The sequence below is a fragment of the Copadichromis virginalis genome, linkage group LG5 (assembly GCF_057382275.1).
Source record: "Copadichromis virginalis isolate Kocher_CV1m ecotype Utaka linkage group LG5, C_Virginalis_male_GT1.1, whole genome shotgun sequence".
NCBI classification, from domain to species: Eukaryota; Metazoa; Chordata; class Actinopteri; order Cichliformes; family Cichlidae; genus Copadichromis; species Copadichromis virginalis.
In genome coordinates, this window is record NC_140622.1 from 1,087,388 (window position 1) to 1,115,352 (window position 27,965).

General features: G+C 43.8%; 2 protein-coding genes across 2 annotated transcripts; both read right to left on the reverse strand.

Moving 5' to 3' along the window:
- Window positions 1–407: 407 nt before the first annotated feature.
- On the reverse strand, window positions 408–1,506 carry LOC146708694 (uncharacterized). The gene is made up of 2 exons (XM_085458008.1): window positions 1,350–1,506; window positions 408–1,029 (listed from the first exon to the last, which is right to left on the reverse strand). Exons 1-2 carry the CDS (start codon window positions 1,501–1,503, stop codon window positions 782–784), a joined length of 402 nt encoding a protein of 133 aa, XP_085314134.1. The 5' UTR covers window positions 1,504–1,506; the 3' UTR covers window positions 408–781.
- Window positions 1,507–9,162: 7,656 nt separating this feature from the next.
- LOC146708695 (protein NLRC3-like) lies at window positions 9,163–26,318 on the reverse strand. The gene is made up of 8 exons (XM_085457918.1): window positions 26,273–26,318; window positions 17,490–19,290; window positions 16,394–16,567; window positions 15,078–15,251; window positions 14,629–14,802; window positions 14,179–14,352; window positions 11,614–11,660; window positions 9,163–11,465 (listed from the first exon to the last, which is right to left on the reverse strand). The coding sequence occupies exons 1-8, from the start codon at window positions 26,316–26,318 to the stop codon at window positions 10,999–11,001; spliced, it is 3,057 nt and encodes a 1,018-aa protein (XP_085314044.1). The 3' UTR covers window positions 9,163–10,998.
- Window positions 26,319–27,965: the final 1,647 nt, after the last annotated feature.

Here is a 27,965-nt window from a genome sequence, read left to right on the forward strand (position 1 = left end):
TCTCTCGTGGAAATGTGCACATTATCTTTTCCTTTCTATTGGTAGGTGGCACAGTGCACTGTGGCAAGTAAGCAAGCTAGAAGACTGCAAAGTTATGGAAGAAACACATTAACAAGAGAATTCTGAGTAAAACCAAAGTTACTTTCCCTAGTAACTAGTTACTTTGAAAGTAACGAGTAACTTGAAGTAACTGAGTTACTTTTGAGAGAAGTAACTAGTAATGTAACTAAGTTACTATTTTAAAGTAACTTACCCAACACTGAACTCATCTTTTATTTTCACGTTGATCAGAGTTACAGAAAGAAACACACAAAACAGTCCGATCCTCTGCTCTCTGACACGTTTTACTTCAACAACATGAAAGCAACCAAAATTTCCATTAATCTGTTGGTTTCTGTTGGACTTTTTCACAGAGCTCACTGTTCAGGTTTGACTCAAGACCTAATTTCTGGAGCACTTCAGTCCTGAAACCTGCTGAAACTCTGCCATGTTCTGCTGTTTGGAACATCTTTGTTTGTATAAAGCAATAAAATAAAATCGAAAATCGTCTCTGTGAAAACCTTTGATGTGAAAACGCAAAACCAAATAGATGAGCCAGCGCTCATGTTTCCACTCTGTAAGTGGATTGGACAATTGAATATTGAAAGGTGTAAGCTTCTTCTGGGTGAGTCATAATTTGCTTTCCTGTGAGTGCTGACCTGTGAGTCTGATGGAGAACATCTGGCAGTGCATCACATAAGCTGCAGCTCCTGTGAAAGATCCAACTCGCAGAGAGCGGCGATCAGAGCCTAGCCTGGGATCCTTTTCTCCGCACTACGTCGATCACCCGTCGGGCGTTATTCACCCTTCCATCCGCTCCGCCTAAATCCATTTCATCATCAATGATGACGCGGCGCTCCAGGAGTTCATCCAGCAGCCTCCTCAGGACAGGTTCGGACACTATGTTGATAAACTGAGAGCGAAAGGCCATCAGCATCTCCTCTGCCGTGCAGTCAGCAGCGGGCTTTAACGGATCAGGACCCGGAAGACCTGAGAGAGAGAGGGGAGGACAGATTAATGCTGAGCTCAGATGTGAGCTCCAACCACAAGAGCCTCAGGCAGTGTGTGGATGTGTTTACTGTAAGCAGGACTGAGGTCACTCAGTCAGTAAATGTCTGTGTTATTGCATAGATACTTGTGTATTACACACAATGGAGAGATGCTAACTGTGTTTCATTGTTCTTGTGACAGTGACAATAAAGATAAAGAGATATTCTATTCTATTCTATTCCATGTCACACTGGACCTGAGTTTGAAGCTCTGTGTTTCACGTATAACAGTCATAGATCACGCATCCCCCTGAGTCTCACCTGAGTGTCTCCAGCTGAACTGCTGATTCAGCACATCCACCTGCACTCCCTTGCTCTGACAGCCCACCTCCTTCCTGTCCTCCTCAGGACTCTCCCACTGACAGCCCACCTCCTTCATCCTCTTCTCCTCCCTCCTGTGACCATTAACGATCATCTGGAAAACCTGCAGGGAGAACCACAGAGGACAAACTTAATGATCACATCATACAGGGCAGCTCACAGCTGCAAGACGACTGCACCACCCAGTGTTTGTGGGTGAAGAGTAGGGATGGGTACCGGTAATGGCACCGGTTCTGACATAAACGGTAGTAACCAGACCGAAAAGCAGCACACTGCTTTATTTTCGGTGCTTTTTTTCCCTGTGATGTGATACACTTCAGATTCAAATGTCAGATGTTAGAAGTTTTCAGAAAACACAGCAGCCTTGGAGAGCATGCAGAGAAGGCCAGCCCACATCAGCAGCAGTTCAGATATGCTCTGGTGAATGGCTTTCACCCGCCATTGCTGATTTCATTAGGAAACAAAATGTTTAGACTATTCTTTAGATTGACCTGATCAACAACAGCCTGTGCTCCAGACCATAGATTTCACTGAGGTGGATAATTGTTAAAAGTAATCTGCATTAAGTTTAGGGTTGCTCAAATTCAGTGCAATGACATATGAGATGAAGAATACAATGAAAATATTTAAAATAATGAAGTGCATAGGGGTACTTGACCTGTTTGAAAACCTGTCATCCTATTATGAGCCATTGTTGACATATAGAGCACACCTATAAAAACAACTAATATGCTGAACCCTGTATGAAACAGTTGAAAATTACATGATGGAGAAGCTGAATTGAATATGAAAATCTTGACCATTGTGCAAGTCTTTTCCACTGTGTGCGGCAAAGCACGGAACCACTGTGTGAGGTTGCGTTGCGGTTTCTTCTGAACTGATGAGCAAGCTACACATTATCAGAGCAGGAGCTGGCTGAGAATGCATCAGAGGGAGGGAAACAGAGCTATGATAACTCGAGCATACAGCTATCTGAGAGTTCAGTTTCTTCCTCACACCTCAGATGCGCAGCAGTTTTCCTGCATCTTGACTCATGTGTGTAGAGTGTTCATAGTATCAGCATCATGTTTTTGCTTGTTTGTTGTGTTGGGTTGAAAAATAACTAAATAAACTTGTGATCATACTTATGGATCACCATGGCACATACCATTGGCGCTGTGTAAAAGTAATTGTCTCCAACTGTGAAAGTGGTGATTCTGCAGCTCACAAGCTATCGCAGTGGACAAATAAAGAAGAGAGAGAGAGAGAGACACAAAATTTAAATTGTAGATGAAAAATAATAATAAGGAAACGGTTTTGTGTTTCTCACCCAAGAACAACTACAGTCTCACTTTCTGTTTTTAAGAAAGGAGAGTTCACAAAACAGAGAGAGAGATGTGTGTTGTTTTAAGCAGTTGTGGGATTATAATATTATTTTATGCCATGTTATGCCCCTAATTAAAGATTGTGAATTATTATGTAGTTTTAGTTTGCATTATTCTCCTGAATTAGAAGAAGCTGATAACTATTGCATTAGTTAAACTGGTTTGCATTACATTAGACTGCTGATTTATGGTGAATGAATGATATTGTTTTATGATGCATTATACTGCTGAGTTATAAGAAATACTGTTCGTAGAAAGTCATCGCCTTATTTGTCTGATTAGAAGAGAACAGAATATGCTGGAGTTTTCTGCCCCATCTCAGCAGGAGCAGATAAACAGGGAGCCAAGGTCGTAGCTTAGGCGCTGTGTGAGAGAAAGCATGTGAATGTTTAGGCTTTTATGATAAGGTGGAGGCACCAGAGGCTATAAGAGTTTGATCAATGCTCCACCATTTTGAGATCTGTGTTAGGTGCCGGCTGTGTGCGGACAGGGATAGGACCCAAGATGCAGACTCCAAAGACAAACTTAAACCAAAACAGCTTTAATGCTGAACGCAAACATGACATAACTGGAAAAAACTCAAAATAAACTAACACCGGTGGATGGGCAAAACACACAGCAAAATAAACGGTAGATCGCGACACGGACACAGAGAAATACAGGGCTTAAATACACAGAGGGAGCAATCAAGGAATGAGTAACAGGAGGGAAACACAGCTGGGACAAATCAGAACTGACGAGACCAAAGAAGTGTAAACTGAACACACTGAGAAAAGACAGACACCTTCAAAGTAAAACAGGAAACACATAACACAGACTGAACAAAGACACAGACTCACATTCAGGCACTACAAAGGGAACAGAGACGTGGGACCAGGGCAGACACAGACACTGACTGGACGTGGAAATACAGCAGACAAGGAAGACAGCAACAAAGGAACACAGACAGAAAACCAAAACACTAACACTCTAACCAAACCCCACCCAGAGGACCTTAACTAAGAAAAACCCGTAAAGCAAAGCTAGAATATAATGAAATAACAAAATCAAATAACCAAAAACACAAGACACTGGGTCACCGACCCAGGAACCCTAACAATCTGATGCCGTCTGCGTACGGTGTCCATCTCCCACGCGTGTGATCATTAAAATCATCGTTTGACTCAACCCGGCCGGACCAGTGTTGTTATTGTGGTTTTTCCTCTTGTCTCCATCCCCAATATTTGAATCCGTAACAATTGTGACAGAGGTCTCACTCTGGAGGAAACTCTCAGCACTTTCCAGCAGCTCCTCCATTATGGAGGACGTTCCCTCACTGTAACAGGTGGAGGAGAGAGGAGAGGAAGCACAGGTGGATCCTCTGAGGAAGAGGAGCGTTCCTACAAACCACGTGATCACATGAGCAGAGGGGCGTGGCCTTCAGTGGTAGTAATAAAGGAACAGTCCACATGTTCCACTTTGAAGGCTCCAACAAAGCAGACCTGTGATCACTTTGACTCAGTATGATGGATTCTTTGGATTTGTCTTTGTTTCTCTGGCTTTTCTTGTGTGTCTGTAGCTGTGTCCCAAAACGTCGGCCGCATCCTTCGGAGGACCCGGCCTTCCTAGCCTACGTGGGCCGGGTCCTGCAAAGACCGAGAAGGCCAGAAGTGCGAGGCTGTGAAATGGGACGGTCCAGCCTTCAGATCTGTGTCACCGCTGTGTGGGTGGAGTTTAATAAACTCGCCGTCTGCTCCTTGCTATCTAAAATATTACAGGACACTGGAGTAAACTCTCGACCGTCTCACACTTCTGTTTAATCAGTTTTCTGTTTGATGTTTATTCAGCTGTGTGAAAATCCCGCAGGAACCCACCGATGGATTAATAAAGTTGCATTTAATCTAATAATCTAATAACTTTGATCTCAGCCAAACCGATTTACTCCGGAACAAATAAAACACAGAAAAAAGGCAAACAATTACATTTTTAAGTTATCCGAGTGACTTATGGTAAATGGCCTGTACAGCGCTTCACTTGGTCCTAAGGACCCCAAAGTGCTTCACACATCCAGTCATCCACCCATCCACACACACATCCACACACTGGTGATGGCAGCTACAGTGTAGCCACAGCCGCCCTGGGGCGCACTGACAGAGGCTGCCGGACACTGGCGCCACCCTCTGACTTATATATCATGTTTAACCAGAGTAGCCAAAGAGCGGGGTCTGAAAACGATGAAGCCGGGAGTCCGCTGCTCTCGCCGGCTGGAGTGACCATTGAACCCCCCGGCTTGCTATCGAGCGGGTGGGTAACAGACGTCTCCGAGAACGTCGGCGCACTTTTGCAAATATGCGATGTCTTGATAAACCCAGCAGATATTTGAAGTTTACACAGCTACTTTCTCCCCTTAATATATGTTAAAAGTTTATTTTGTGGCCCAGAAAGATTAAAAAGACTAATTTTGAAACTTAGTAGTGCCGCCATTGTTGGCAGCTGAAATTTGGCTGGGCCGTGCTATGAATTCTGGGATATGGTGGGCCACGAAGGACACACCCGACCCATCCTTCAAACTCAGGGAAATGAAGGACGCATTTGAAGGAGTCGAGGAATCGGGACAGCCTTCGTCGCCTGGCTGTGACGTCATCGGCCTTCAAATGCGGCCTCCGGAGGATGCAGCCGACGTTTTGGGACACAGCTTGTGTGTCTTTGTTGGTCATGTGACCTCCCAGGGACTACACATGGAAACGAGCAGTTTAGCTCAAATCTGGCAGGTTTCCATCGTCTGTTTTTGTCCTGATGTCCATGAACATGAACACTGTCCCTGTCAAACACGTCCAGATAATCTGATCCAGTGTTGTTCTTCTTCTGTGGTGTTTGTGATGGAGCAGCAGCTGCTGATCCTGATGTCCTCCACCAAGGGGGCAGCAAATTCAGCTGACTGTCATCATTTATTAAAAAGATGTAACAATGTGACATAATGCAATATAATAGTGTCAGTTACACATTGTGGGTTGCACTGTGGCCAGAATGAACATTACCTCCTGCCTAATGGAAGCTGTCAGCCATCCTGCAACCATGAATTAGATAAGCAGAAGTGAAGGGATTGTTAACAACAATTTAATAATAAAATGTAATGTGATAGTTGCACTTTATTAGCTCCCCACAATCGTATGAATAATAACCATGAATGCACTGCATGCTCATAGCAAGTTCTTTAGGTTTAAAGTGAGATCCTGCTTTAAAGGGCGCTTCATCTGCTGGGAATGACATGTTTCTTCTAGTATGTAAGGCTCAGCCCATCTTACTGGGACTTACTTTTGTAGATCCACATGCTCTAAACCTGGTGCTCCATGATTGGTGCAGAAGCTTTAAGCTACTATTAACAAATAATGACCATGGACTTAGTTGTTACTACAATAACTTATCATTGAGCAACTTGTATATTTAATTTTACTTGTAAAACTATGCAAGTAGAATTGAATGGGGCACAGTGAGCTGAGCACAGGCCCACTCTGTGACACTCAGAGGTTTGTGGATATCATACTGAGAGTATTGGACACAGTGCAGCCAGCTTGCAGCCACTTTCCCACCACTTTAGCACAATGTTTACATGAGACTCAGCCACACTAATGTTCCTGGGCAGACATGTGGTGCAGCATGGCTGATGGCACTGTACCTGCAGCTGTCATGGACAAGAACCACTCAATACCTCACCCAAGCCAAGCCTGTGCTGATGTTGTGATCTGAGACCGAGACACTAACCCAGGATCATGATATGATGTTGTGAGAGTTTCACTAAGAATTAGCTCTGATTACAAGATTTCAATCTATCGTAACTCTAATTTGTATTTACTTCAGTTTGTTCATCTTGGAGCTGTGTGCAGCTGAGGACAGTCTTATTATTACCAGGTGAGGATATGTAACAGCCACAGTCTGTAGAGATGATGTCACCATGGAGTGGTGATGTCACTGGAGCTGCCAATATGTGCTCCAGCCAAAGCTACACCAGAGGGTTGTGCTGTGTAACAGGTTGGTGCAGGTGGTGTTATCTACATTTGAACATTAGGCAACAGTCTCATGAAGACACTTTATATTGTTCACTAAAGACCAACAATAACAGAGACAAAGGGAGAGCAGCAGAACTAGTGCTAACAATTAGCACTGCTAGCCTGCCCACCAACACCAGCTAATGTTCTAAAAACGATGATCAATGATTTTGCTGTAACGGCTCCAGCTGTCTGAGTCAGGGACACGTTGGAGATGAAGTGAGTGATCCAGTGACAAAGGTTTGGAAACCTGCAGTCAGCTGAGACTAAAGGAGTCACCTGACCGAGAGACCAAATGTTTCACTGAGAACGTCCAGATGAACAGAATCAACCTTTGGGATAATCTGTTCCACACATCCATGTTTCACTTACTGCATTATATTTCCTCATTGCTGTGCACACAGGCCTGTGGCTTATAACCAACTCCAAGTTCAGACTCAGAGGCTGCTGAAGCTGTTTTCTGGAACAGAGACGTGTTGGATATAAAAGCAACTCTTCTTTATGTGTCAGCACTGAGGAAAGGAGCAGCTTCGTTTCTAAGTGTATGAAGGACTGTAGCAGTGTGTGTGTGAGCTTTATTTCACAGACAGAACCATGTCAAAAACACAACTTCAGGTAAAAACAATACAAAATCAAAGAGTCTGATCAGAAGGATTAAACAGAGGAGTGTGGGACTGTTTTTAACAGACAGCAGGTTAAGCCAGGCTGGAGGAGTAAACTGAGCCTCGGTGTGAGCAGCAGTGTGTTTGACAGGAAGCTGAGATAAACAGTCTGGAGCCCATTTAGTGCTTCATATGAAAGTGTGAGGATTTGAAAGCAAATCTAAAATCAAGCAGGAGTCAGTGTGAGAATGATTTGTGCTTTTCCTCAGTCAGATGCTGGGAGTTTCAGTTCATCCATGTTCAGCGTGCTGTGGTTTGTGTAACAGGAGAATATGACAGTATAAATCAAGTCTTCATGTCACTGAAAGCCTCCACAGTCTGCTATGGAGGTGCATCAGTTTGGATTTACAAGAAGAACATTTCTTAAACCTGCCACAAGATGGCGCTCCAACAGAAGGGATGTCCACAGTGTAACACAGACACACACATACTGTGTGAATGTGTGAGTGAATGGGCTTTCAACACAAGGCTTCTGCTGCTACCTTTAATGACATAATTAGCTAACAAGAACAAACTGTTAATTACCACCAAAGAACGGCTCCAGATTTTAGCTGCTGACCATTTTGTGAAACGTTGATTACATCAGCTTATTGTTGATTTTTCAACCTTAATATCAGCTGCTTTAAAGGAGCCTGGTTCTCTGGCAGTAACACTTTTCTTCACTAGATGCAGTGCAGGCACAGTCTGTGTTTCTAAACTACACACTAATGTTCATTGTTGTGCAGCTAAATCCTCCCTCTGGATGGGAAGAATCCCTGTCAGGCTTCAAACACCTGGCTTGGTGTTCTGGAGCTAATGTGTCACCTGTGAGGACTCTGAGATGAACACACAGCAGACACTTCAGTTCTCCGTCTGTGTGTCCTCAGTTTCCCAGCATGCCTTGGCTGTGGTGGTGGAGGTGAATGAGGGGGAACATGCTGCTCTGTCAGCACTCAGGTTTCATACCTGGTGATCTCAGAGGACAAAGCGGCGTTACAGCAGCGCACGTTGATGAGACCTGATGCTCTGAACAGTTCAGACTTCAGCCTCACTCTGAGAAAACAAACGACTGACTGTCAGCAGCAACTACACCTGCTCCATCAGTGACGGAGAGAAGAACTGAGACTGAGAGACATACAGCTGCAGGTCAAAGGTCAGAAACGCCCGCTCTTTGTACGGGTCAGGAGTTAGTACTGCAGAGGTCAGAGGTCGGCTTGCTGACAAACCATTTGAAACAGTTTGGAGCTAAAAGCACAACAGCAGAGGAAAGAAGAGACACTGCAGAGATGATGCAAAATATTGTGTTTTGTTCTCAGCTGTCAAAAAGTGTAACACACGTGTTCCAGCACAGCCTTTGTGTACTTTCACTTCTCCATACTGTCCATTGGAAATCCTGTTTGTTACTTTTTGATTTCAGTCCATGTGTCCAAAGCAAACTTCTGTCCCACACTTTCTCTGCTGACTCTTCACCGATGCTCAGATGATCTCAGATGATTTCACCAGAACTCATCAAAATTCGGGCTCCACAGAAACCCAGACGTCACTAAACAAGCGTAACAAGCAAAGTGAAAACTGGTCGTTCAGCTTTATTGACCAAAGATAAGCTCACATGTCACCTCATGACACAGACACTTATTTCCACAGCATGCACGAGGACTGACAATAAGTGTCTATAAAGCCACTTCTATCTGCCACACCTGTGCTTCTGTCATGGTTGCTCTCCTCTCACTCTGTCATTTATCCACAGTCTGCCTCCCTCTGCTCCGTCAGCTGACGTCCTCTCTACACCACCTGCTGTGTTTTATCCTGCAAAAACACATTTAAGAAGCGTTGCACCGAGTAACGGGAGTAACTGGTATAAAATACATTTAAAGGAGGTGGTGCCGAGTGCTGTGACTGGGGTCCCACCACTGACATCACGGGTGGAGGACATGTTGGAAAACTGCTACAAAGTGCTGTGCAGCCAGCAGAGCTTACAGTCTGTCCTGTGTGTCATACAGGCTCTCACACTTAGTCCATAGAGATGCTTCCTTTTGTTTGTTTTAAGGTTTAAATGGATTTGTTGAATGTGTTTCTTTTCATCAGTACTGCCATTTAGTTGTGTAAATGTGCATGTTAGAAGTGTGAAGAGGTTTTGTGTTTAGAAATGTATAGAAACCAATCATTTACTGACAGCATGTCTGATGGAAATAAGTGCAGATTATGTATGAAGTCTAACTGCACACAGTAACTGTGTTACAATAAGGACTTAACAGCGCCCTCTGCTGGAGTGTTTCAGTACTGCGCTAACTAGAATAAACCACCTCCTCCTCCTCCTCACACCACCTGCTACAGCTCTACTCTTCTATGACTACAGTCATCCACAGCACTGATGTGAGGTCACATGGTTCATATGTAAGGAGCACAGCTGACCTCAGGTCAGTTTAATGACTGTGAAATGCTGTGGAAATGAGATCAGGAGGAAATCATGATTATTATTATTTAATAAACGCTCACATTAATGTGGGCTTATTTGTTTCATATTAGAAACATTAGTTGAGTGTTTTTAGTATAAAATGGTGAAAGTCCCTCTTTTTGCTCCTCCCCTCACCTGTGGATGGACGGTGCTGTTACCGTGGTGACAGCATGTCCACCCCCACTGAAGATCTCAGTCACTGTGAAACATAGAAAGCTGCTTGTGTGGCCTCTGCCTCACATGTAGATACAGCTACAGGTTTCTCTGTCAGTCAGACTGAAACAGTGTCCTGATGCTGCATCATTCAGCTCTGTGCCCCAGTCAGCATCACTGGGAGCTACCAGTGTTTCTGCCCTTTTCCTGTAACACTACACTCAGCACAGGCTCAGCTGGTATCCAGTGTTGGACTTTGGCTTCAGCTGCTGTGATAGATCCTCTAACATAGTTTTCTTTGACTTCTTCAAATGCAGCTGAACTCCAGCTGGTATTTTCTTGGACTTTGCAGCTGTTTCTGGTCATCAGTTCATTCCTGCAAACCTCTGAAGCTGAACAACAATGATGCTGCATTGCTGGCTAATCCCAAAAGGTTGATTCTGTTCATCTGGACGTTTTCAGAAACGTTTGCTCGCTGATCAGGTGACTTCTTCAGTCTCAGCTGACTGCAGCTTTACAACCTTACAAACAGCACATTTGCACAATGACTGAAAGCAGCAGCACCTGATATATATGATACTAATATAATACATATACATATATAATCCATACTAATGATGAAGGAACTGAGCTCACAGTCCATTGTTCATTCAGTGAACTACTCAGTTTATTTTGGGCCTCAGAAATGCTCACTCTGTTTGTACATCACTGTCAGCAATAGACTCATTCTGCTGTGTGGACAGGAACACATGTGACATCACTTCCTGTTTGTTTGGGACTGAAGAGGAAGAAGTTTACAAGGAATCATTTAGAAGAGTTTCAAACATCAACTGATTGAATCCATGAATCTGAAAACGTGTTTGTGAGTGAAAGAGACAGACATGTACAGACTGAACTATCTGTTCAACAGTCAGAGTGTTTCTGTAACAGGAGACACTCTTTACACTCCACTCAGCACAGGGACACTGAAGAACCACGAGACCAGGGACTGAACCCAGGATAAAGAGTTTGAGTGAATGTGGTGTTGAAGGTGTGGAGGTGGATCAGAGTGTCAGAGGAGACTCTGTAGAAGGACAGAGTGCCAGCAGGACAGTCCACATACACTGCTGCTCTGTTAGAGACTGTTAGAGACAGACTCCAGGACTGATCATTGAATCCAAACACACAGTCATAACTGTCTCCTTTCCTTCTGATGCTTCTGTAACTCACTGATATATAAACGTCTCCTCTCCACTCGACCTCCCAGTAACAGCGACCAGTCAGACCATTTCTACACAGCAGCTGAGGATGATCATCAAATCTGTCTGGATGATCAGGATATGACTGAACCTCCCACACATGTGTCACCTTCCTGTTGTTGTCAGACAGTTGGAGCTTTGTGTTCACTGTGTTTGTGTCGATTGTGAGTTGACAGGAATCTGATGGAGAGAACAAACACAATCCAGCTGCAGTTATTGATCCATCATCTGTTCATTGATTGACACTTTGATGATGACTCCTGACATGATGAAGATGGTTGAATGTGTGCTGCTTTGTTTTCATGAATCCCATTAAAAACACACTTACACTTCCTCAGACCTGGTCTCAACCATCGGACTCCAGCAGGCTCCACCCTAAAAGGAGGAGGGGGGTCAGAGCAGCACAGTCAGCATGCACACATGGACATTACATGGCTCTCACACACACACTGTTACACACTGATAAAGGAACCGTCCAACATTTTCACAAATACACTTTAATCCATACGTGGCTCAAACTGCTGATGATTGGACTGATCCTAGATCACTACATCACTGTACTGAATGAAATACAAACTGTGGCCTTCATCATCTTTATATCTCCTGTTTAGGTGGAAAGGACACCTGCCTGCCTTTGCTGCCAGCTGGTTTTCTCCTCTTGGAAACACATTTACCATGGCTGACACTTTATTAGGTACACGGTGCCCACTGTCTCAGGTACAGTTCACCTGTGACCTAATAAAGTGGCGGTCACTTGTTATGAGCCATCTCCCTTCAGCTTTTTTAGCCGACCTGTTTACCTCCAACTTTGCATCAGCAGCAGCGAGCCACAGACCGAGTCCGGCAGGAGCAACAATCCCACCACAACTTCTTCAGAAACGACCTCGTCTGGTTTCATTATTTTATTTCCACACAGAACAGACTGGATGTTATCAGCACACAGAAATCACATGAACTTGTGCATTAAAACATGTTAGTGGATTATCCACCAATAAATGAGGAGATGTTGGACGTGTTAACATATGACAGATTAGGCCTGGGTCTGTGGTACTGTTAGCAAACAGAATATTAACCAGGAACAGCTCGTTCATTTCCATCATTTAAGTTGGCTGATACAAACCACACCTCATCTCTTAATGCACTGAGCTTTCCTCATCTCTGACTCTAACTGACTGCTGGGTCCATGGTGTTCCTCCCCCTGCTGAGAAGCTGCAAACAGCTGCCTTCTTTGCGTCACATACATCAGTCTGTCCACTGTCAATCTTTCCATGACTTTCCCTGGATGAGGTGTTAGAGCTGTAGGCCTGTAACCTGTGGTCTTAGTGGGGTCTTTCCCTGCTTTCACAGTTCTTTCCAGCTTCCTGATATATTCTATTATAGAAGAGCAGCAGAGCCTCCTCTAACTGCTTCATCATGATGTAACACACCTGATCCTCCCCAGGTGAAGTCATTTCACGCATTTAAGAGCTGCTTTGAATTCAAACATTACATTAGAACTATCCTCCTCTCCAGGATTTTCCTGATTTAACATTTCAATATGATTCATTTTTGTTCTCTCACATCTGCCGTCATCACTTCAATTATTCCCACTGTGGATTTGATCAGGTTGTTTGCCCAGCAACTCTACATTTTCCCATCCATACTACCTGTAGCTCATTAACACTATTAATACTGGAAACTGCTGTTGAAGGCTGATGGTGACACTTTCTGGTGAAGAAGTGAATTGCAGTAACAGGACTGGCTGGCTTATGATACACTGGACATTTCCATCAGTGCGTTTATGAAGCCACTGTAAGTAATAACAGGTTTATTACCTGTCAGGACCTTTGTGGATATTAGTTTATTGCATGGCCTGTTAATGTGTGTCGAGAGGAGTTGTTGTTGAAGCTAACAGCATCATTATTGTTGTAACTGTGTAACAGGTGTTATGTAAACTACATTTATATTTCATTGTGGGAGAATCAAAAGCGCTTTGTTTCCTCTGCTCACAGACAACACAGATACACGCATGTATATACAGCCCACGTCCAGCTCTGCATGCACTCCTTCTGCTCCGTTTCTATAGAGAATAAACAGTTTAACACAATCATTCTCCATTGTTTTCAACTCAACCAGCTGCATTTAATGAAGGAGTTTGAATTTACTGCAGTATTCCTGCCAAGACATCCTTTTAGTTTTCCTAACTGTTTCCTCTGATGCTCGTTGCTATTTTTCCCTCAATGCAAATTCATGCTAAGCTCCTCCATATCCATCCCTGTTTCTAAACCTATAATGATTGCTTTAATGTGTCTTTGGGCTAATTATGAGTCTGTCCACATGTTTGTAGTTCCCCACTTGCTTTGGTTTCTTAGCTCTGATTCTCTGAAATTTATCCTGGAAATCATTTACTGGCATCTCTCCCTCTCACTCCCACTATCCCCAGAATACCAGTGTATTCATCTCCTGGTTTATCATATGGCCTCTTTACATTTTCTCCAATCGTCCCTGTTTCTAGAGTCTCGTCCCATCTGCAGGTAGTCCAAGAGAAACTGCCTCTGCCATTTTTCTTCTTCTTAATCATTGAGTTTTCTCTTCATTTTCTCCATTGGGTCTTCTTAGACTCACTTTCCAGAAAGCAGCAACATTTTTTGTGCCCCATTTTTCAAATTGTGCATCTTACTTCAGCTTAATGTGTTTACTGTTTTGTTTTTACACAGGTCATGTAAAAGAAATCCTACCAGAGACTCGACAAAGCTGAACTGAAAGACAGCATGGGCAATAAATCAGAGCAGCACAGAACTTAAGCACACATATATAAGGTGATTTAACAAATCATGTCTGTTGTAAATGAGTAAGCCATTTATCGACCTGACTCAGGTTTTAAAATCATCATCAGAAAAGACTGAATCCTGACCTGAGAATTCCAAGTGTACACTTTGGACTTTCCACTGCAGAAAACAGAAGCTTCACTCCTGAATCCTGCAGGTTGTTGTTACCCAGGTCCAACTCTGTCAGACTGGAGGACTGGGAGCTCAGGACTGAGGACAGAGCTTCACAGCTTCTGTCTGACAGGTTACAGCCACTCAGTCTGAAAGAATGATGACAAGAAGACATGAAACACTTGTGTTAAAGTATATTCATGGTGCCATGAGGAGCTACTACATTTACAATATTTCAACAATGTTTCAGAACATGCTGGAATCCTTATTGCCTCACGTTACAAAAGTCAAATGTGGGAGTTTACTGTGACTTGCATGGATTCATTAAAAAAAAAAAACATACACACAATGTTAATTTTTTCCAAATGAAATTGATTAAATGATGTTAATTGATGAAAAAAAAAATTGATATTGCTTGATCTGACCTCAGCGTTTCCAATTTGCAGCATTGACTCTTCATTCCAGCAGACAGAAGCTTTAGTCCTGAATCCTGCAAGTTGTTGTTAACCAGGTCCAACTCTGTCAGACGGGAGGACTGGGAGCTCACCACTGAGGACAGCGTTTCACAGCTTCTGTCTGACAGGTTACAACCACTCAGTCTGAAAAAATGATGACAAGAAGATATGAAACACTTGTGTTAAAGTATATTCATGGTGCCATGAGGAGCTACTAAATTTACAATATTTCAACACTGTTTCATGACACGGTGGAATCCTTGTTGCCTCATGTTACAAAAGACAAATGTGGTAGTTTACTGTGACTTGCATGGATTCATTTAAAAAAAAACCATATACACAATGTTCATTTTTTCCAAATGAAATTGATTAAATGATGTTAATTGATGAAAAAAATAATCGATATTGCTTGATCTGACCTCAGCGTTTCCAGTTTGCAGTATTGACTCTGCATCCCAGCAGACAGAAGCTTCACTCCTGAATCCTGCAGGTTGTTGTTACCCAGATCCAGCTCTGTCAGAAGGGAGGACTGGGAGCTCAGGACTGAGGACAGAGCTTCACAGCTTCTGTCTGACAGGTTACAACCCCTCAGTCTGAAAAAATGATGACAAGAAGATATGAAACACTTGTGTTAAAGTATATTCATGGTGCCATGAGGAGCTACTACATTTACAATATTTCAACACTACAACACTACACAATACAAAAAACTTGAATTTTACAGTGTTTATTTATCGAAAAGAAAAAAAAAAAAAGCTAAATGTCACCGTTAATATTGTCTGGCCGGAAACAGCGGGGGTGTCCAAATTCACAGGCTGCATCCACCTGAGGACCCAGCCTTCGCGGTCTAAGTGGGCCGTGTTCTCGGAAAGCCGGGTAGGCTGGAAGTGAGTGACTGTGAAATTGGACGAGCAGAATTACGTCACGAGCTCTCTCGGTGGACTGGCACTCAGCCGTCTGCTCCTTGCTATCTAAAATATAACCGGACGTTGGCGTAAATTCTCGACCATCTCACACTTCTGTCAGTTTTCTATTTGACATTTATTCAGGTGTGTGAAAACCCCAGAGGAATTCTCCTGAGGGATTAATAAAGTTTTATTTAATCTAATCTAATAACTTTAATCTCAGCCAAACCAATTTACTCAAACACATAAAACAGTGAAAAAAGCCAAACAATAACATTTTTAAGTTATCTAAGTGACTTATACATCATGTTTAACCTGAGTAGCAAAAGTCCGCGGGGGTTTGCTGTTCTCACCGGCTCAGATATTTGAAGTTTACCCAGCGACATTCTTGCCTGAAAATATGTTAAAAGTTTATTTTGTGACCCAGAAAGAGTAATAAGAGCAATATTAAAACTAAGTAGCTGCAGCCATTGTTGGAAACTGGAATTGGCTGGGCCGCGCTATGAATTCTGGGATATGGTTTTTCTATTTTGTTTTCCGGGTGGAAAATCAGGAGAAATACGGGAGAATGTTGGCTCCGGGAGATTTTCGGGAGGGGCACTGAAATTCAGGATTCTCCTGGAAATATCGGGAGTGTTGGCATGTATGTTTCCAGGACATGCTGGAATCCTTATTGCCTCATGTTACAAAGACAAATGTGGCAGTTTACTGTGACTTGCATGGATTCATTAAAAAAAAAAAAAAAAACATACACGCAATGTTAATTTTTTCCAAATGAAATTGATTAAATGATGTTGATGAAAAAAAAAATTGATATTGCTTGATCTGACCTCAGCGTTTCCAGTTTGCAGTATTGAGTCTTCATCCCAGCAGACAGAAGCTTCACTCCTGAATCCTGCAGGTTGTTGTTACCCAGATCCAGCTCTGTCAGAAGGGAGGACTGGGAGCTCAGGTCTGAGGACAAAGCTTCACAGCTTCTGTCTGACAAGTTACAACCACTCAGTCTGAAATCAAGCGGGAAGGGAGAGAAGATCAACCAAACAAATCAGAGCTTTATTACTTTTTTTGTTGTTTTTAAGCAGAAATCAGTGAGGTGCTGGTAGATTCTGTTCCTTTGGTTTATTACCCAATAACACACACATACACTAATATTTGTGACGTTTGTAATAGCAGCATTTACAATGCAAATCAACAGCGATCACAGATTGAAGGGGCCTGAATAAAACTACAAGGCAGTGATTTTTAAGATGACCTGTTCTTCCAATTTCCAACAATTTCCATTTCTCCAACCTTACAGTTAAAAATAATTCTTTATCTCATACTGAATCTTGGTGCACCTCCCCCCAGTTTATTAAAATGAAGTGGTACTGAAGTTGCTGTAAGTGATGTGTGATGCCACTGATTTCCTCTCTGATCCAATACAAAGTAAAATTCAGGCTGGTATCTGCGATACTGATGAAAACTATTCCTTCAGAATCAATACAAGACATCATAAGAAAATATGATGTCTTGTATAACATAAAAAGCCTGAATTTTAAAATATTCAGTTAATAATCAAAAACATGTGACTGAAAATAATAAAACTGAGAAACATTTTATGGCCATTGCTACGGGCCATTCGATCCTTTTACAACCATTGCAAGAGCTTGGTTGGCATAGCCGGCAATAAGTTGGATAGTAATAAGTCCGGTGGGTGATGGGCTCCACCAGGGCTGCCCTTTGTCACCGATTCTGTTCATAATTTTTATGTTTAAAGGCTGTATCAAAAGTTCATTCAAGTTACAATATTGTGGTCAAAAGTTCTCCTTTTTTCTTTTATACTATACAACTACGCTGGCTCATGGTTTTAGGACATGGATCTGTCATGGAAGAAATCTATGACCACGTTTAAATTTTAAAAATAAACATGAGTACAAATGTACTCACAGAGCTTTGGTGGAGGCTTTGACCACTGGCAGCAGCCTCAGAAGAGCCTCCTCTGAAGCAGAGTATTTCGTCAGGTCAAACACATCCAGATCTTCTTCTGATGACAGTAAGATGAAGGTCAGAGCTGACCACTGAGCAGGAGACAGTTTACCTGTAGAAAGACGTCCTGATCTCAGGGACTGTTGGATCTCCTCCACTAGAGAACGATCATTCAGTTCATTCAGACAGTGGAGCAGATTGATGCTTTTCTCTGCAGACAGATTCTCACTGAGCTTCTTCTTGATGTGCTGAACTGTTTTCTTATTGGTCTGTGAGCTACTTCCTGTCTGTGTCAGCAGACCTCGTAGGAGAGTCTGATTGGTCTGCAGTGAAAGACCCAGGAGGAAGCGGAGGAACAAGTCCAGGTGTCCATTTGGACTCTGCAAGGCCTTGTTCACAGCACTCTGGTGGAGAGATTGAAGTTTTGGTTTGTTAAATAATTTAGATTTCTTGGAGGTTGTTTGTTGTTGTTCCAGCAGATTGAGTCCAGAGTTGATGAAGGTCCGATGGACATGAAGAGCAGCCAGAATCTCCTGAACACTCAGATGGATGAAGCAGAACACCTTGTCCTGGTACAGTCCTCTCTCCTCTTTAAAGATCTGTGTGAACACTCCTGAGTACACTGAGGCTGCTCTGATATCGATGCCACACTCTGTCAGGTCTGATTCATAGAAGATCAGGTTTCCTTTCTGCAGCTGATCAAAAGCCAGTTTTCCCAGAGACTCCATCATCTTCCTGCTCTCTGGACTCCAGTGTGGATCTGTCTCAGCTCCTCCATCATACTTGACCTTCTTCACTTTGGCCTGAACCACCAGGAAGTGGATGTACATCTCAGTCAGGGTCTTGGGCAGCTGTCCTCCCTCTCTGGTTTCCAGCACATCCTCCAGAACTGTAGCAGTGATCCAGCAGAAGACTGGGATGTGGCACATGATGTGGAGGCTTCGTGATGTCTTGATGTGGGAGATGATCCTGCTAGCCTGCTCCTCATCTCTGAATCTCTTCCTGAAGTACTCTTCCTTCTGTGGGTCAGTGAACCCTCTGACCTCTGTCACCATGCCAACACAGTCAGGAGGGATCTGATTGGCTGCTGCTGGTCGTGTGGTTATCCAGAGGTGAGCAGAGGGAAGCAGTTTCCCCCTGATGAGGTTTATCAGCAGCACATCCACTGAGGTGGACTTTCTAGGGTCAGTTAGGATTGTAGTTTTGTGGAAGTCCAGAGGAAGTCGACACTCATCCAGACCATCAAAGATGAACACAACCTGGAAGTCTTCAAAGCTGCAGATTCCTGCTTCTTTGGTTTCAGTAAAGAAGTGATGAACAAGTCCCACCAAGCTGAACTTTTCCTCTTTCAGCACATTCAGCTCTCTGAAAGTGAATGGAAATATGAACTGGATGTCCTGGTTGGCTTTGTCTTCAGCCCAGTCCAGGCTGTATTTCTGTGTTAAGACTGTTTTCCCAATGCCAGCCACTCCCTTTGTCAGCACTGTTCTGATTGGTTTATCTCTTCCAGGTGAGGCTTTAAAGATGTCTTCTTGTCTGATGGTTGTTTCTGGTCTGTCTGGTTTCCTGGATGCTGTTTCAATCTGTCTGACCTCATGTTCATCATTGACCTCTGCAGTCCCTCCCTCTGTGATGTAGAGCTCTGTGTAGATCTGATTCAGGAGGGTTGGGTTTCCTGCTTTAGCGATGCCCTCAAACACACACTGGAACTTCTTCTTCAGGGTGGATTTAAGGTTACGATGACAAACTGCAGCTTGAAGTTCTGAATGAGAAGAAAAATAAACACTGTAGAATATTTAGCTGATTTAGAGTTTAGAAATGTGTTAAAATATAATGTAGAACTGTTGTAGAGACACTGACACTGCCCTCACTATAATAAAGGCTGATTGTAGGAGTAGATTGTAGGAGACCTGTCCCCCACTGAGTGGAAATTCCCCAGAGGATGTTTTAGGGTGGGGGTCTCAACATTTGTAACTGTGGTCTGGAAGTGAGAGGGGTTTTATGACCTCTAGGGAGTTACCTACACCCACAGTGTTTTAACTGTCACGCGCACACAGTCACACACGAGCACTTACATAGACACATGGGAACGTGCACATGTAGGCATTCATGTGCTCGTGCACATAGACACAGACAGAGTTTGCAGCACACCGTAGGGGGTTTTATGATGGGGTCACTTCTATAAAGCTGGCTGTAACTAACAAAGGGGTGAAGACTTTTGCAGAGGGACACCGGCCTTGTCTTCCCTTCTAGAAGTGCATGCTTAAATGAAGATGAGTAAAAGATGAGTAAATGAAGATGAGTAAAAGATGAGTAAATGATGATGAGTAAAGATGAATAAAGATTTTGTAAAAATGACTACTGAGTCCGGTGCCATCTCTGGATGCTTGAGGAATAAAAAGAACCGGGGTAAAACTGATTTCTCAACAGTTTTGGTGCCGAAACCCTTGGATTCGCTCGAGGTGCAGAGATGAATTGGCAGAGCTGAGATCGTGAAACGAGGCGAACAGAGAGCTAGCTCACATGATTAAAAGGTAAGCACCACCTGTTTATTTTCGAACCGTGCATATTGTTTAAAGCCTAAATTATCTGTTCGCTAAGTTGAACGTATCCCAGTGTAAATTCACTCAGTAGAAAAAAAAGGCTGCTAGCGTCCGTCTCAGTGCGTTAAAGCAAGATACTTTTGCTAAGAACTCAGGTTGATGTTTAGCGTACTGTGAGCGACTAAAGCAAGAGACTTTTGATAAGAACTCAGGTTGATGTTTAGCGCCCCGTAAGGACATCTCGGTGCGTTAAAGCAGCAGACGTTTGTTACGGATTAATAGAATCGGTGTTTCATCCGTGGCGGTGTGTGATCCGTCTTAGTTATTAGGAAAAGTGGCGGTGTGTGATCCGTCTTAGTTATTAGGAAAAGTGGCGGTGTGTGATCCGTCTTAGTTATTAGAAAAAGTGGCGGTGTGTGATCCGTCCCCGTGCGTTAAAGCAAGAAATGTGTGTTACTATTAGTTAGAAAGCGGGGTTTAAGGTTTTGTGGCGGCTGAGGGCCGTGTTTATGTTCTGAGTTTGGCAACTCAACCCATCTTCGGACGCGTCGTTGGGTCCTGTGGGACAGGAGCTAGGTTGGTAACCTGGGATATTGGGAATGCCTTAAATAACTAAAGCTAGGTGTTGGATCGTAGTCGCGGTTGATAACATGCATGAGAGTGGGGGCAAGTTGCTTCTTAGTGAGAGTACGACTGCTTGGCTCAGCCCACTGACTGCAGTGTGTGTAGATTGCGTGTGTGTGTGAAAGCGCCGTTAGAGTCGGCGTCTCGTCTGAAGTACGGGAGTCGATTGAAGTAACAAAAAGAATTCGTGTCTAAAAGTGTGTTTGTAGAAATCGCGGCAGGAGGCCGTGTCACGAATTTTTGCAAACTGTGAAGTCAATTGGTGGGTTTAATTTGGTTTTACATTTTTTTAGGGGAAGATAAACCGCGGTATCGAGTCCGTGGCGCAGTTTGAATAATTTGTGAGGCGCACGAGCGGACGGCACCCGCTCTGTGTGCCGATTAGGGCGTTGTCCGGAATAAGCAGAGGAAGAAGTGTCGCGCAGAAAGTTTGAATGGGACTGCGAGAAGCATGAAGTGTGTGTGAGCCAGCCTCGAGGGGCGGGTTCACAGGTGGAACGAACGAAGAGTAAAATGTGCGTGTGTGTGAGAGAGGAAGAAAGGTGGGGGCGAGTGACCAGCCTGTGAGTGTGTGTGAATTCCTTGATGACAAAGAGGGAGACAAAGTAGATTAGTTGATTTTCTGTGAAATAATAAATAGTTAAGAAATCGTAGTGATCAAAGAGGAGAAAGTGAACTAAAGTAAATAAAGCAAATTAAAAAGTGGATTAGTGTTAGAGTAATGATAAATAAATTGATAAAATTAACAGTGACATTTAAAGGTGACCAAGTACTCAAGGATGAATGGAGAATTTGATTGCTGACTGTATGAGAGCTGTTGGGGTGAAAGGAAAATGAGGTTGGAGGAGTGAGTTAACAGGTTAATGTGTGGGTGTAAAACAATGGGGTAATAAAAAAAAAGAGAAAGAAAATGATGAAAACAAAGAAAATAAAAAGTGTGGAAGTGTGAGTGGGAAATTGTCTCCAACTGGGGGAAGCAGTGACGCTACAGGCAACCTTCTTCCCCTGCTGGACACAAAATAAAACATAATTTGGAGTGTGGTGGATGAAAATAATTAACAACAACATCAAGAAGATTTTTGTGTTTGCGGTTAAGACCAAATAAAATTTTATTTTTGGGGTTTAAAGTCAGTAGAGTTCAAAACAAAATAAGTAGAGATGTGTTGCTTTAGGAGTGATGAAAACATATGCAGTCACAGTGACTAATGAAAGTCTCTCAGTCTGTTGATTACAGGTGGGGAACGGACCTGGATCAATTCTCCACGGGCAGCAGTCGGAAGAAAATTATAGGTTAAAATCATTAGAAAAAATAGAAACACCCAGCCAGAATTTTTTGGCTGAATTGTTTTGCAGCTTCTCATCCTCGTCCTGAACAAGCGAGCTCCAAGGAAGCTGATCTCTCCCTGAAGACACCGAGTGCAGTTTCAGAAGCACGAGCATGAACATCAACAGTGGACAGGAGTCCAAGAGACAATACCAGAGTTCTGAGCAGAGAGGTCCAGCAGCGCTGTGGGCAAACGGCATCAGAAAGAGAAGATCCACCATCTAGATTGGATGGATGGAGATGCGTTTCCAGCAAGCTGCAACCTCACTGTGTGTGAAGGACTTTTGAGAAGACTGTCTGAGTTTGACACTTGCCATGTTTGGAGCGAGATGGCAATGAAAGAGACAGTGGGACAAAGAGAGACACGGGACAAAGCTGAGAAAACTGACTGCCATTGGACTGTAAAGTGGGAGAGAAAGGAGCAGAAGAGGGCTGAGGCTGCTGTTTTAGTGTGGGGAATCAAATTGGGTTAAGGAATCCAGGGAGACAAGCGACTGCCTGGAAGTGGAGGATTGACACAGTGTCCAGACCACCACAAAAGGGGGAGGAAGACAAGCACTGAGGTATGCAAGTGTACTGTTAGAAAAATGGAAAGGTGACACCACACATGCAGATAATATGCACCAGAGATAACACAAAATCATACACAAAGTGTTACACATTAAAAGAGGGTATTTGTAGAAGGGGTTGACAACACACAGTGTGGTTGCCGATGGTAACCTGCAAGCATTTGGGGTTTAGCTGTGCCTGACTATGACAGAGTTTTTCATTTAGATGTTTCTGAAACAAAATTTGGAGTGAACTGAGTTTTGTTTCAGAAAAAAGGGGGAAGGTACATAAAAGGATACATAAAAACAGAAAATGTATTAACCCTACTAACACACACACACATGTAATGAAGATCAAACACAATTTTAAGTAGGTAATACTGTTACCATCATCCTGTCTGGTTTATTGAGTGGGTTGAGAACTGATACATAGACGACTGAATTAGTATTATTTTGGGGAACATGATAGCAGGGGTGAACAGAATCCTGCAGCCAGAGTTTAAATGAGTGAAACTAACAGATTTTTGTTTTGTTTTTTGTTTTTTTTGTTACTGAACTATGGGTGTTTTCTCACCTATAAGAGAAAGAATATTCTGTGACAAGTCTTAAGACCGGGCTTCTGTATTTTTTCTTTTTTTTTTCAGTTTTATTTGTCATTTTTTATTTTTATTTTATTTTTTAAACAGTGCACTGATTTTTGTTTGTGAATTTCTTCTCTTTAAGGTGATCTGCACGTCGGGAATTAAAAGTGCTACACGTCGTCAAGAAAATTGTTACAAGTGAGTTTCTCCACATTAAAATGGGCACAGGAGAAACTTATTTGGGACAATTAGAAAATGAGAGTCCCTGCCTAAAAAGGATTCAGCGATGTAATCCGATCTAAAGTTTTTCTTTTTCTCTTGAAATGACGTCATTTTGCTGAGAGTGGAAACTAAATGCAACGATAGGTTCCACTATCAGCAAAGAAAGAAAGAATGGATGAATGAATGGAAATAAAAATAAACTGACTGACTGGTAAAAGCTGACAAGACTTGACCACGACTCAAGGTTAACCTCCACCTAGACAGGACAAAAGGGTGGATGAATTTATGTGTTTCCTTTTACAGGAGCAGAAAGATGACAGCAACATCCGAGGTTGCGTGATGGTTTAACCTTTTAAATGCCACTTTCTGTGTTTGGGAATCTACCAGGGGTGTGTTATTCATGGGCTTGTGTTCCTCACAGAAGTTAATGTGAGAAAGTGTGTACACACCTGCGCAGCGCTAACATTTGCATTCTCTTTTCTACAGCATTACAGTTCTTCATGTGATTTGATGATGTGATTTCTAACAGAACAATTGGTGGATGTTTGTTTCTCTACTACAGGTTATGAGTTGGTGATGCTGTTACACTGTGTTTTTGGGAAAATGTGAAGGTTACTTTGATGATGTGAATAACATTCTTTCCACAGCTATGGATGGCTAACTTTATGGTCTTTTTACGGCACCTCTAGAATGTGGATGGCCGACGCCTGCCAACCACACGATCCATGTGTGCTGCTAATGTTTGTTTTTTTCTAAGAGTGCATTGTGGAGGATTCAGCAGAAGTGGACAAGTGACATGAGAAAAACAAATAAGGGATGCAGTGTTTATGGAATAGTTGAAGATGGGCTATTGAGCTCATAGTGATAAAATGGGTGGAGTGACATTGTTTAAGGAAAGTCACAGATTAAATTGTGGAATAAATTGGGATGATTCATGATTTGGGACAAATTATGGTAATAATAGTGATTTAATGATTGGAGAAAACCTGCACATGATACTTGTCTGTTATGCTGAGTACTTTATCACTCTCATGATCTATAGTTGGTTGCAAATGTGAAGTTTGATTTAACAGATTTGTCTTCCAGGTTACAGGCTCCAGGTGGAGCTGGGAGTTAAACAAGCTTAACATGTGACTGCTGATTAATGTTTTTACACAGGGTTACAGGTTGGAGTATGGCTGCTCCAAGTGGGAAACCCTGGAGATTGTTTTAGAGAGAATGTGCAACATTCTTGTGCATGTCTCATTGGGGAGTTGACACGTGGCGAAAGCCGTGTGGCGAGAGGTGTGTTATTTTTGAAATTGTAGATGTCGTGAGGTGCCATGAGGAGAGGGAGTGGCTGAGAGGATCGTCCACAAGATGGGAGCTGAGGCCAGGAGAGAGGCTTCAGGAGGATCAGAGATCATCTTCAGCACAGCAGACATCATACAGAGAGCTGTGCTACTGAGCTTCCAGGAGATCAAGAGGAGACTTCCCACAGCAAAATCTTAAATAAAATGAGAGAGTCAATGTTGACGCTGAGGAAGACAACTAAGGTGTACGACGTGCTCTGCCTTAAACCTTCAGCAGCGTTGGAACATGAGAACCTGAGGGATGGAGAGAGCGTGCCAAGCTCTAAAAGTGACAGCGCAGAGGAAGTCCAGCGATGGAATTGTGTTTCTGTGTGAGGCACAAATACTAAGAGACTGGGAAATAGTTGACACCACTTTTCCCAAGGATGAAGATCACCTAAAGTGTGTCACTTTGCCATGCAGATTTGATGCTCTGCAGAGAAGCCTTATGTGAGGGAGAGATGTAAATAGACAAGCCTTTTATCTACATTTAAATCATGTCAACTTCTCTAGGCTGGTTGAGGGGGAATTGGAGAGAAACGGTAGTGTTAGGTGTGACTGTGGTTATTGTAACTGTGATTTTTCTTACAAGTGAATTGCCCAGAGACAGACCTGAATCCATTCCAGCGACTCCACCATCACAGGCCACGGTGAAGCGAACCAAACGTAGTGAAACAGGTAAATCAGATGAGTGTTTTGATTATTATGGCGGTGTAGAGTTGGACTACGTTAAAGGGTCCACAATCTCGTATACATTTGATTTTTGTGCTGGCATTAAATGCAAGGGCTTGCTGAGCAGTTGGGTCCAACATCTTTAATGGCAGTACAAAATCGGATGGTGTTAGATATGTTGTTGGGAGAAAAAAGGGGGCGTTTGCGCGATGTTTGGGGCTATGTATTGTACTTTCATTCCAAATAATACAGCTCCCGATGGCTCTGGGACCCGAGCGCTGGAAGGTCTGAGAACGTTGTCCATTACAATGCATGAGCATTCGGGAGTGGATAACCCGTTGGAAGCATGGATGACCTCTGTCTTTGGGCAATGGAAAGGTTTCATTATGTCAATTATGGTTTTTTTGTTTGTTTTCATTGCAGTATCAGTGACATGTGGGTGTTGTTGTGTGCCTTGTATCAGAGCCTTGTTCGTAAGACTCATCAATCGTGCTGTGGGAGAATCTGATACAAAGGCAGACACCATGATGCCACTTTTGGGAAATGGGGAGTCACCGTATGAAAACATTATGGTGAGGGATTTAGTTTAGTTTTATCTGCCATAGGGCAGATAAAAAGGGGGATTTGTAGAATATTTAGCTGATTTAGAGTTTAGAAATGTGTTAAAATATAATGTAGAACTGTTGTAGAGACACTGACACTGCCCTCACTATAATAAAGGCTGATTGTAGGAGTAGATTGTAGACCTCCCCCGCCTGAGTGGAAATTCCCCAGAGGATGTTTTGGGTGGGGGTCTCAACATTTGTAACTGTGGTCTGGAAGTGAGAGGGGTTTTATGACCTCTAGGGAGTTACCTACACCCACAGTGTTTTAACTGTCACGCGCACACAGTCACTCACGAGCACTCACATAGACACATGGGAACGTGCACATGTAGGCATTCATGTGCTCGTGCACATAGACACAGACAGAGTTTGCAGCACACCGTAGGGGGTTTTATGATGGGGTCACTTCTATAAAGCTGGCTGTAACTAACAAAGGGGTGAAGACTTTTGCAGAGGGACACCGGCCTTGTCTTCCCTTCTAGAAGTGCATGCTTAAATGAAGATGAGTAAAAGATGAGTAAATGAAGATGAGTAAAAGATGAGTAAATGAAGATGAGTAAAGATGAATAAAGATTTTGTAAAAATGACTACTGAGTCAAAAAAAAAATGCCAAAAAAAATTGGCATTTAAAGGAAGATACAACCAATCAATTGAGTCCTCCTCCTTGAATCGCTACCTTATTGTGGTGGAGGGGTTTGTGTGTCCCAGGGATCCCAGGGGCTATGTTGTCTGGGGGCTTTTGCCCCCTGGTAGGGTCTCCCATGGCAAATTGGTCCTGGGTGAGGGACCAGACAAAGAGCGATTCAGAAGACCCTTATGAAAAGGACATCGAAGGAACAGTTTACCCTGCCCGGGATAGGGTTACCGGGGCCCCGCCCTGGAGCCAGGCCTGGGGAGGGTGCCCGAGGGTGAGCGTCTGGTGGCCGGGCCTTAGTCTGTGGGGCCCGGCCGGGCACAGCCCGAAGAGGAGACATGGGCCCATCCTCCCGCAGGCCCACCACCCGCAGGAGGCGCCATAGGGGTCGGGTGCATTGTGTGCCGGGTGGCAGCCAGGAGCGGAGGCCCTGGCGGACTGACCCCCGGCTGCCAAGACTGGCAATAGGGACATGGAATGTCACCTCTATGGTGGGGAAGGAGCCTGAGTTAGTGCGTGAGGTTGAGAGGTACCGGCTAGATATAGTCGGGCTCGCCTCTACGCATGGCTTGGGCTCTGGAACCAGTCTCCTGGAGAGGGGCTGGACTCTGTCTCAGTCTGGAGTTGCCCCTGGTGAGAGGCGGCGGGCTGGGGTGGGTATTCTAATATCCCCTCGGCTTGCTGCCGGTACGTTGGGGTTTTTCCCGGTGGACGAGAGGGTTTGTTCCCTGCGCCTTAGGGTCGGGAAACGGGTCCTGACTGTCATCTGCGCTTATGCGCCGAGTGGCAGTTCAGAGTACCCAGCCTTCTTAGAGTCCCTGGGGTGGGGGTGGGGGGGTGCTGGAAGATGCTCCACCTGGAGACTCTGTTGTCCTGCTGGGAGACTTCAATGCTCACGTGGGTAACGACAGCGGGACCTGGAGGGGCGTGATTGGGAGGAACGGCCTCCCTGATCTGAACCCGAGCGGTGCTTTGTTATTGGACTTCTGTGCTAATCACAGTTTGGCCATAACGAACACCCTGTTCGAACATAAGAGTGTCCATAAGTGCACGATGATCGATTTCGTAATCGTATCACCAGACCTGCGACCATATGTTCTGGACACTCGGGTAAAGAGAGGGGCTGAGCTGTCAACTGATCACCACCTGGTGGTGAGTTGGATCAGGTGGCGGGGGAGGACGCTGGACAGACCTGGTGCACCTAAACGCGTAGTGAGGGTGTGCTGGGAACGTCTAGCAGAGGCCCCAGTCCGCGAGATCTTCAACGCACACCTCCGGCAGAGCTTCAACAGCATTCCGAGGGAGACTGGGGACATTGAGTCCGAATGGACCATGTTCACAGTCTCCATTGCC